The sequence below is a fragment of the Diabrotica virgifera genome, chromosome 4 (genome assembly GCF_917563875.1).
Source record: "Diabrotica virgifera virgifera chromosome 4, PGI_DIABVI_V3a".
NCBI classification, from domain to species: domain Eukaryota; kingdom Metazoa; phylum Arthropoda; class Insecta; order Coleoptera; family Chrysomelidae; genus Diabrotica; species Diabrotica virgifera.
The window spans coordinates 80841280-80853502 of record NC_065446.1 but is presented as its reverse complement, the minus strand read 5'-3'; the positions used below and the strand labels follow the sequence as shown (position 1 = coordinate 80853502).

Sequence of the window (12223 nt, the reverse complement as noted above, 5' to 3'; positions counted from 1 at the left end):
TGAGTTGTAAAGGGAGATGGTTGTATAGTTTTTTTGCGGAATACAGTATAGATTTCTTTACTAACTCAGAAGACGGGATCGGTAAATAGACATCAAAAGTTGAATTAGTGTGAAGCATTCATAAAAACATGATAATTGTTATGTCACTCTAGTCGGACTTCCTCAGTTTTCTGAGGACTTTTCGGAGGTTTTCTGAAGACTAAAATACGATGCATCTATTTTTGACCACGAATTCATACGCAACACGCAAATATGCATGAAGAAAATGGTCTACCTTCTTTCAATAATAAATATTTTCATTCACTTGTCCGTGAATTAGTGCACTTAACGTAAATCGAGTACCTGAATTTAAGAACTTCAGAAAGCTGTAACTCGAGAATAAGTGCTGTTTCACATTATAAGAATTTTGAACGTGCGAGGGTTTTCTCGTGCTATAGTTTTGACGCACCTATCCTTTTCACACAATAAGAATTGAGTCGCACGAAGATATTTTGCTGTGTTGTTTGGTATATTATTTTTATTTACACTTTGTGGCTGAGGTAGGTACATGATACGATGTCTGATATGTATCATTACGATGTATCATTATACATGGGTATTTTTTGTCCATACTTTTGTCCTAATGTACTGTAAGGCGTATTTAATTCATTTGCAATTTCTATTTTGTCAGTTATTATTTCTTATGTTTTTAATTAAAAGCCTTAATTTGTTTTTATAATCGTTGTTCTACTAAGTTATTTGTGGGATCTTGGATTAGCTCATCTAATTAGCTCATACAATATATGTAATAAACTGGGAAATAAGCCACAATTGAACTAAAAAAATGATTTTATTAACGTTTCGACATCCGATTTGGGCGTCCAAACGTTAATAAAATTATTTTTTTTTTTGGTTAAATTGTGGCTTATTTCCCATTTAGACTAGTTTATTATAAAAATTCCACAAGGAAACAGCTTCAGAACAACATTACAATCTATGTTTTTCATGTACAGAATTTAAAAGACCCTCTGTCATCCATTCATTTTTAAATGTTGTTCCCCTCGTTTTAAATGTTGTTTTTAGATAATTTCACACAAGACGTGACCGTAGCCCTACTCCAGCTTTCACCGAGTTGTTGCGAGGGTTTTCTCGTGCGATAGTTTTGACGCACCTATCCTTTTCACACAATAAGAATTGAGTCGCACGAAGATATTTTGCTGTGTTGTTTGGTATATTATTTTTATTTACACTTTGTGGCTGAGGTAGGTACATGATACGATGTCTGATATGTATCATTACGATGTATCATTACACATGGGTATTTTTTGTCCATACTTTTGTCCTAATGTACTGTAAGGCGTATTTAATTCATTTGCAATTTCTATTTTGTCAGTTATTATTTCTTAGGTTTTTAATTAAAAGCCTTAATTTGTTTTTATAATCGTTGTTCTACTAAGTTATTTGTGGGATCTTGGATTAGCTCATCTAATTAGCTCATACAATATATGTAATAAACTGGGAAATAAGCCACAATTGAACTAAAAAAATGATTTTATTAACGTTTCGACATCCGATTTGGGCGTCCAAACGTTAATAAAATTATTTTTTTTTGTTAAATTGTGGCTTATTTCCCATTTAGACTAGTTTATTATAAAAATTCCACAAGGAAACAGCTTCAGAACAACATTACAATCTATGTTTTTCATGTACAGAATTTAAAAGACCCTCTGTCATCCATTCATTTTTAAATGTTGTTCCCCTCGTTTTAAATGTTGTTTTTAGATAATTTCACACAAGACGTGACCGTAGCCCTACTCCAGCTTTCACCGAGTTGTTGCGAGGGTTTTCTCGTGCGATAGTTTTGACGCACCTATCCTTTTCACACAATAAGAATTGAGTCGCACGAAGATATTTTGCTGTGTTGTTTGGTATATTATTTTTATTTACACTTTGTGGCTGAGGTAGGTACATGATACGATGTCTGATATGTATCATTACGATGTATCATTACACATGGGTATTTTTTGTCCATACTTTTGTCCTAATGTACTGTAAGGCGTATTTAATTCATTTGCAATTTCTATTTTGTCAGTTATTATTTCTTATGTTTTTAATTAAAAGCCTTAATTTGTTTTTATAATCGTTGTTCTACTAAGTTATTTGTGGGATCTTGGATTAGCTCATCTAATTAGCTCATACAATATATGTAATAAACTGGGAAATAAGCCACAATTGAACTAAAAAAATGATTTTATTAACGTTTCGACATCCGATTTGGGCGTCGAAACGTTAATAAAATTATTTTTTTTTTGGTTAAATTGTGGCTTATTTCCCATTTAGACTAGTTTATTATAAAAATTCCACAAGGAAACAGCTTCAGAACAACATTACAATCTATGTTTTTCATGTACAGAATTTAAAAGACCCTCTGTCATCCATTCATTTTTAAATGTTGTTCCCCTCGTTTTAAATGTTGTTTTTAGATAATTTCACACAAGACGTGACCGTAGCCCTACTCCAGCTTTCACCGAGTTGTTGCGAGGGTTTTCTCGTGCGATAGTTTTGACGCACCTATCCTTTTCACACAATAAGAATTGAGTCGCACGAAGATATTTTGCTGTGTTGTTTGGTATATTATTTTTATTTACACTTTGTGGCTGAGGTAGGTACATGATACGATGTCTGATATGTATCATTACGATGTATCATTACACATGGGTATTTTTTGTCCATACTTTTGTCCTAATGTACTGTAAGGCGTATTTAATTCATTTGCAATTTCTATTTTGTCAGTTATTATTTCTTATGTTTTTAATTAAAAGCCTTAATTTGTTTTTATAATCGTTGTTCTACTAAGTTATTTGTGGGATCTTGGATTAGCTCATCTAATTAGCTCATACAATATATGTAATAAACTGGGAAATAAGCCACAATTTAACTAAAAAAATGATTTTATTAACGTTTCGACATCCGATTTGGGCGTCGAAACGTTAATAAAATTATTTTTTTTTTGGTTAAATTGTGGCTTATTTCCCATTTAGACTAGTTTATTATAAAAATTCCACAAGGAAACAGCTTCAGAACAACATTACAATCTATGTTTTTCATGTACAGAATTTAAAAGACCCTCTGTCATCCATTCATTTTTAAATGTTGTTCCCCTCGTTTTAAATGTTGTTTTTAGATAATTTCACACAAGACGTGACCGTAGCCCTACTCCAGCTTTCACCGAGTTGTTGCGAGGGTTTTCTCGTGCGATAGTTTTGACGCACCTATCCTTTTCACACAATAAGAATTGAGTCGCACGAAGATATTTTGCTGTGTTGTTTGGTATATTATTTTTATTTACACTTTGTGGCTGAGGTAGGTACATGATACGATGTCTGATATGTATCATTACGATGTATCATTACACATGGGTATTTTTTGTCCATACTTTTGTCCTAATGTACTGTAAGGCGTATTTAATTCATTTGCAATTTCTATTTTGTCAGTTATTATTTCTTATGTTTTTAATTAAAAGCCTTAATTTGTTTTTATAATCGTTGTTCTACTAAGTTATTTGTGGGATCTTGGATTAGCTCATCTAATTAGCTCATACAATATATGTAATAAACTGGGAAATAAGCCACAATTTAACTAAAAAAATGATTTTATTAACGTTTCGACATCCGATTTGGGCGTCCAAACGTTAATAAAATTATTTTTTTTTTGGTTAAATTGTGGCTTATTTCCCATTTAGACTAGTTTATTATAAAAATTCCACAAGGAAACAGCTTCAGAACAACATTACAATCTATGTTTTTCATGTACAGAATTTAAAAGACCCTCTGTCATCCATTCATTTTTAAATGTTGTTCCCCTCGTTTTAAATGTTGTTTTTAGATAATTTCACACAAGACGTGACCGTAGCCCTACTCCAGCTTTCACCGAGTTGTTGCGAGGGTTTTCTCGTGCGATAGTTTTGACGCACCTATCCTTTTCACACAATAAGAATTGAGTCGCACGAAGATATTTTGCTGTGTTGTTTGGTATATTATTTTTATTTACACTTTGTGGCTGAGGTAGGTACATGATACGATGTCTGATATGTATCATTACGATGTATCATTACACATGGGTATTTTTTGTCCATACTTTTGTCCTAATGTACTGTAAGGCGTATTTAATTCATTTGCAATTTCTATTTTGTCAGTTATTATTTCTTAGGTTTTTAATTAAAAGCCTTAATTTGTTTTTATAATCGTTGTTCTACTAAGTTATTTGTGGGATCTTGGATTAGCTCATCTAATTAGCTCATACAATATATGTAATAAACTGGGAAATAAGCCACAATTGAACTAAAAAAATGATTTTATTAACGTTTCGACATCCGATTTGGGCGTCCAAACGTTAATAAAATTATTTTTTTTTGTTAAATTGTGGCTTATTTCCCATTTAGACTAGTTTATTATAAAAATTCCACAAGGAAACAGCTTCAGAACAACATTACAATCTATGTTTTTCATGTACAGAATTTAAAAGACCCTCTGTCATCCATTCATTTTTAAATGTTGTTCCCCTCGTTTTAAATGTTGTTTTTAGATAATTTCACACAAGACGTGACCGTAGCCCTACTCCAGCTTTCACCGAGTTGTTGCGAGGGTTTTCTCGTGCGATAGTTTTGACGCACCTATCCTTTTCACACAATAAGAATTGAGTCGCACGAAGATATTTTGCTGTGTTGTTTGGTATATTATTTTTATTTACACTTTGTGGCTGAGGTAGGTACATGATACGATGTCTGATATGTATCATTACGATGTATCATTACACATGGGTATTTTTTGTCCATACTTTTGTCCTAATGTACTGTAAGGCGTATTTAATTCATTTGCAATTTCTATTTTGTCAGTTATTATTTCTTATGTTTTTAATTAAAAGCCTTAATTTGTTTTTATAATCGTTGTTCTACTAAGTTATTTGTGGGATCTTGGATTAGCTCATCTAATTAGCTCATACAATATATGTAATAAACTGGGAAATAAGCCACAATTGAACTAAAAAAATGATTTTATTAACGTTTCGACATCCGATTTGGGCGTCGAAACGTTAATAAAATTATTTTTTTTTTGGTTAAATTGTGGCTTATTTCCCATTTAGACTAGTTTATTATAAAAATTCCACAAGGAAACAGCTTCAGAACAACATTACAATCTATGTTTTTCATGTACAGAATTTAAAAGACCCTCTGTCATCCATTCATTTTTAAATGTTGTTCCCCTCGTTTTAAATGTTGTTTTTAGATAATTTCACACAAGACGTGACCGTAGCCCTACTCCAGCTTTCACCGAGTTGTTGCGAGGGTTTTCTCGTGCGATAGTTTTGACGCACCTATCCTTTTCACACAATAAGAATTGAGTCGCACGAAGATATTTTGCTGTGTTGTTTGGTATATTATTTTTATTTACACTTTGTGGCTGAGGTAGGTACATGATACGATGTCTGATATGTATCATTACGATGTATCATTACACATGGGTATTTTTTGTCCATACTTTTGTCCTAATGTACTGTAAGGCGTATTTAATTCATTTGCAATTTCTATTTTGTCAGTTATTATTTCTTATGTTTTTAATTAAAAGCCTTAATTTGTTTTTATAATCGTTGTTCTACTAAGTTATTTGTGGGATCTTGGATTAGCTCATCTAATTAGCTCATACAATATATGTAATAAACTGGGAAATAAGCCACAATTTAACTAAAAAAATGATTTTATTAACGTTTCGACATCCGATTTGGGCGTCCAAACGTTAATAAATTTTTTTTTGGTTAAATTGTGGCTTATTTCCCATTTAGACTAGTTTATTATAAAAATTCCACAAGGAAACAGCTTCAGAACATTACAATCTATGTTTTTCATGTACAGAATTTAAAAGACCCTCTGTCATCCATTCATTTTTAAATGTTGTTCCCCTCGTTTTAAATGTTGTTTTTAGATAATTTCACACAAGACGTGACCGTAGCCCTACTCCAGCTTTCACCGAGTTGTGTACCCTATAAAACTAAATATAATTTCGTAGAATAAAAGGTATATTTTATATGGAGCGAAATCAAATTATAGCGTTGTGTTTACTTTATCGTCGAAGAAAGAGAAATAAGAGGAACCGGTTTTTTTCTTTATCACCTAATTCGTCAAATTAATTAATTCAAATTAATTCGTGCACTGTTAAGTGCACGGCATACACCATTCCAAGCATTTCTCGTCAAGTTTCTATCTTTATATATTTCTATTGTTTTGTCCCAATGAACAGGTCTCGCTTCAATTAATGTTATTAATATTTCACTATCAATCTGAGACATCATAATATAAAATATATGCACCTACTTTAAACAGCCACAAAGTGTAAATGAAAATAATGTACCAAACAACCAAAGAAACTACTTTCGTGTGACTGAACTACAGTATCATATGAAAGGATGCATTAAGTCCCCTATGCTACTGGGTGCGTAAAGACGGCACGGCTGCCGTCTGTTGTTGTAAGCGAGGGACGGCATAAACACGGCGACTTCACCGAACGTTCCAACCACCGTCTAGTGAGAAAGGCTCCATATGATTACATGCGCCACCATTGGAATGTCGTCGTGCGTTCTAACCCTCGCACGTTTAAATTCTTATAATGTGAAACAGCACTAATAGTTTTTCAGACGTAGGTGCCATGGACTTTTTTAATCTACTCACTGAGGACTATCATTGACCAAAGTTTCGTTAAATTTGACCGGGACCGGCAACACTTCATAAGGAGTGAGTGAGTACTTTGAGCAAAAAGGAGTACGAGTAACATTTATTTTCATAAAATTTTATATAATACTACCCTAAATCTTAGAACTAAATGTTTACAAGAATTAATGAATCATAGGATAAGTTTAGCAGATGAACAACAGGGTGTTCGTACTGGAAGATCATGTACATATACAATAATTGTCATAAAGCAAATTCCTAAGAAATCACTAGAGTATAATAGACCGGCATTTTTATGTCTGATTGACTTAAAGAAACCATTTGACAGAGTCAGACTCAAAGATGTAATCCATCTTCTGTATAATAGAGAAGTCCCCCTAGATGTCAGAAAAACTATTGCAAACATCTACCAAAACAACAAAATGGAAGTCAGAATAGATGAGTAACTTATACAACCTATAGGCAGCGGAATAAGATAGGGGGACTCATTGAGCCCTTAGCTCTTCAATGTAATCATGGATGAAATAATCAAAAACGTCAAAAAAGGAAGAGGATACAGAATGGGAAACAAAGAAGTAGAAATATCTTGTTACGCAGACGACGCAATACTGCAAAGATTAGCCCACAGTTTTAACATAAGAGGAAAATAATTAAATACGACAATCTCATTTCAGAAAACTAAAACAATAGTAATCAGTAATAGCCTAATAAATTTATGCCTAATATCAGTAATAGCCTAAGGTTGAAACAAATTTTAATATCAAATTTTAGGTAAATACAAAAGATATTTTCAAAAAAGTATCCAAATCATATAAGGGGTCATTGTTTAAATAATTAAAAAGGGGTCATTTCTGCACAATATTTACTTTTTTAACTGCTGAGGTAATTTACATTTTAATGAAGATTTTTAGGATTTTTTTTTGTAAATCTGAAAGATAAATCTATCACCTAAAACTTACTAAATTTAATTTGACCCCATATTTATTTAAATAATTATATATAAGATGTAAAAATCAAATTTGCAAAAAATTATTTTTTCGTTTTAAACAAGAACTACGAATTATTTTATTTAATAGTAGAAGTTGCGCTATGTTACCAGTATTAAGCAAAAAAAATTGGTTGAAAAATATTTAATAACTTTGAGATATTTAATTTGTTTATTAAATGGTACTATATTTTCAGTTGCAAAAACGCGGTTGTTGCCAAAAGAATATAATTCTGTGTAAGGTCTCATTACTTTAATTTTTATGTAGATTTTCAATAAATGTATTGATAAATTCAAATTTCAATTTAACTCCCCTCTAAAATGGCATTTGAAAATTATTGTTCTAATTTGTTTATAATTTGTTTTTTTAATAACGTCTCGGGGATTAAACATTTTGAAATCCCGTTTCGATAATCAGGTTTCTGGGAATTTTTTACTAATTAACAAATTTTTTTGTCGTTTTTTCTTCTTCTCTTTTTTTCCTTATAGTAAAAAATATAGTTTTGCTTTTACAGGATGTTTCATTAAGAATGTCCAATCTCTAAGTTGTAGATTCTTGACTTCAAAATATTAAGATTTAACCAAAATCACTTCAACAAAATATGGCTCCTTATTGAGTTACAGGGTGTTTTATTTAAGAATTTAAAAATATTTTTGCCAAGTATTTTAAAACTATTCGACGTATTCGTTTCATACTTGATAGAAAGTGTACGTACTATACACCCTATGAAATTATGTTAAATACACCGGCTATTACCGGTTTCCGGCTATTACCAGAGGCGTACGACAGGGGACAGTAAATGCTTGACCCTTCCCAAATTCTACGTCACTGGTGAAATTGTTATTTTAGCACAATTTTTAGATTCTCCAATACTCTCTATGTCAATAACATCCTCTTCACTCGTAACGATAAAGTCATTAGTTTTCGAGATATTTGAAGTAAAACATGTAACGGCACAGTTATTTAGTTATTTTGATTAATGTAATGTGCCGCTTAATTTTTAGTTTCCAATATCTCGAAAACTAATGATTTTATCGTTAAGAATGAATAATATACTCTTCTGTCTTAACGCTAAAATCATTAGTTTTCGAGATGTTTGAAATTAAAAATTAAACTTGTTCTGAAGCTATTTCCTTGTGGCATTTTTATAAGCAACTATTTTTAATGGGAAATAAGCCACAATTTTACCAAAAAAATGATTTTATTAACGTTTCGATTATTTAGTAATAATTATTATAAGTAGTATTTTGTATTTTGACAACGAAACCCTATTTGAGCTTCGAAACGTTAATAAAATCACCTTTTTGGTAAAATTGTGGCTTATTTCCCATTAAAAATAGTTGATTATAAAAATTAAACCGCACAAAACATTAATCAAAGTAATTGTGCTGTTACATGTTTAACTTCAAATATCTCGAAAACTAATGACTTTATCGTTACGAGTAAAGAGTATGTTATTTACATAGAGACTATTGGAGAATCTAAAAATTGCCCTTAAGCGGCAATTTCGCCAGTGACGTAGAATTTGGGAAGGGTCAAACATTTGCTGTCCCCTGTCGTACGCCTCTGGTAATAACGGAAACGTGTATTTAACATAATTTCATAGGGTGTATAGTACTTACACTTTCTACCAAGTATGAAAAGGATACGTCGAATAGTTTTAAAATACTGAGTAATTTTTTTTTAATTTTTAAATAAAACACCCGGTAACTCAATGAGGAGCCATATTTTGTATAAGTGATTTTGGTTAAATCTTAATATTTTTAGGTCTAGAATCTACGAGAACTAAGAGATTGGACATTCCTAATGAAACATCCTGTATAAACAAAACTATGTTTTTTGCTTTAAGAAAAAGAAGAAGAAAAAACGACAAAAAAAATTGATAAACACTGAAAAATTTCCAGGAACCTAATTATCGAAACGGCATTTCAGAATGTTTAATTCCCGCAACGTTATTAAAAAACAAATTATAAACAAATTAGAACAATTTTCAAATGCCATTTTAGAGGGGAGTTAAATTGAAATTTGAATTTATCAATACATTTATCGAAAATATATATAAAATTAACGTAATAAGACCTTATACAGAATTATATTCTTTTGGCAACAACCGCGTTTTTGCAATTGAAAATATAGTAACATTTAAAAAACAAACTAAATATCTCATAAATTATTAAATATTTTTCAACCAATTTTTTTCTGCTTAATACTCATAGCGCAACTTCTTCTATTAAACAAAATAATTTGTAGTGCTTGTTTAAAACGCAAAAAATATTTTTTTTCAAAATTGATTTTTAAATTTTATATTTAATTATTTAAATAAATAGGGGGTCAAATTTAATTTAGTAAGTCTTGAGTGAAAGATTTATCCTTCAGCTTTGCAGAAAAAAATACTAAAGACCTTCATTAAAATGTAAATTACCTCAGCAGTTAAAAAAGTAAATATTGTGCAAAAATGACCCCTTTTTAATTATTTAAACAATTATACCCCTTATATTATTTGGATACTTTTTTGAAAATATCTTTTGTACCCACCTAAACTTTGGTATAAAATTTGTTTCAACCTGTACGAATTTACATTTTGATTTACATGTAGTGTAACCTTATTTTACTAGACTATAAAGAAACAATTCGGATATAAAATAGAAATTGGTGGCATCAGTATTGCGATGTAATAACACTATAGCGAAACCGACATATTAATACTGAGATGAAGTCAAGAATTTATAAACCCAGTGTAAGACCAACTATGACATATGCATCAAAAATAAGACCCGATACAACCTCAACACAAAGACTACTAGAAACTGCAGAAATGAGAGTACTGAGAAGAATTACAGGAAATACGCCGAGAGATCGAAATAGGAGTGAAGACATTAGAAGAAAATGTAACGTACAGTGTATAAACGAATGGATACTAAATAGAAAAAAGAATGGAATAAGCACATAAACAGAATGGGGAAGACAATTGTGGTCAAAATAGCAAGAGATAAATCACCAATCGGTAGAAGAAGTATCGGCCGATTGAGCAAAAGATGGAGTGACAACCTTCCATAGAGCTATCAATCCGCCAATGAACAAGCAGAATTGCTTACAAAGAGGAACACGAATAAAATTTTATATTATTTTACATATTTTGATAAGCATATGAATACACTGAGGAAGGATACCTAGAATGTAAACCCAATGAAGCAGATAAGCGCGAAAGTCTACAATGAAGTTCATTATAATGAACTAATTGAGACCAAATAACCTGGATTTGGCAAAATGGAAATCCGCCGATCCGTTGTTTAAGTTTAGAAATAAAAAAAGTCACTGAGTATCAAATCAGGTGAGTCTGATGGATGTTGTAATAATTCAAATCATTGTTTATAGTTATGATTTATTTTATATCATCTTTTATTTTTATATTTTGTCTATTCTATTATTTGTACCCCTTTTGCTTAAATCTTATTTATTGTCACATACCTTTTAAAATCCCATTTCTGAATTACTTTTGCCGGAATAAGAGCTACCTGGTTTTTATGACATCCGGTACAAAAAAATCTACCTAAGTATTCGCAATATCGAAATCGGGATGCGTATTTCGGTGCTACTCGCATGCTACATCCAGCACATCTGTAATTCTGTTTCGCAATGATATCCTTCCTTCTGCAACCCAAAAAATATTAAATGACAAAAAAAATATAGGCAATAACATTTTTAGATGATAAATTTAAATCTACTTAAACTCAACTCAAATTAAAACTCTACCACGTTTTCCAAATTCTATTTATACCACAATTCTACCTCTACCACATTTATCCAAACTCAACCACATTCTATTTTCGTGGAGATCTCGTATACATACAGTAAGGACGTTTGAGTTTGCATAAATTCATTATCTCGACTATCTATTTTTAAATGAGGACTTTTTGCCATATATACAGGGTGTTTCATTAATAATTGTCCATATAGTAACTGGAGAAACCTTAGCTCAAAATACGAAGATTTAACCTAAAACACTTAAATAAAATGTGGTTCCTTACTGAGTTACAGGGTGTTTTATCTAAAAATTTAAAAACTATTTTTGCTCAGCATTTTAAAACTATTCGATATATCCTTTTCATACTTGGCAGAAAGTGCGACTACTATACATCCTACTAAATTATAATACACAAGCGTTTCTAGCTATTACCAGAGGCGTACGACAGGGGATAGTGAATGGTTGACCCTTCTCAAATTCTACGCCACTGGAGGAATTACTATTTTAGTGCCATTTTTAGATTCACCAATAATTTCTACGTAAATAATATACTCTTCATTGGTAAGGATAAAGTCATTAGTTTTTGAGATATTTGAAGTTAAATATGAAACGGCACAGTTATTTTGATTAATTTATGATATGATTCATATGATTAAAATTTAAAAATTATTTGTAGCCAGTACTTTAAAACTATTTGGCCTATCCTTATCATACTTGGCAGAAAGTGTAGGCACTATACACCCTACTAAATTAAGATAAATACGCGTTTCTAGCTACTACCAGAGGCGTACG

At 31.1% G+C, this 12223-nt stretch overlaps 1 protein-coding gene across 2 annotated transcripts in view; it reads right to left on the bottom strand.

The window, feature by feature from the left end:
• The window catches only part of LOC114331271 (run domain Beclin-1-interacting and cysteine-rich domain-containing protein), an 87340-nt gene that overhangs the window by 24507 nt on the left and 50610 nt on the right, over positions 1-12223 (bottom strand). For both annotated transcript variants that reach the window (XM_050649192.1, XM_050649193.1), the window contains exon 6: positions 11155-11337. In XM_050649192.1, the coding sequence (XP_050505149.1) occupies positions 11155-11337 (183 nt within the window). The remainder of the gene's footprint in view (positions 1-11154; positions 11338-12223) is intronic.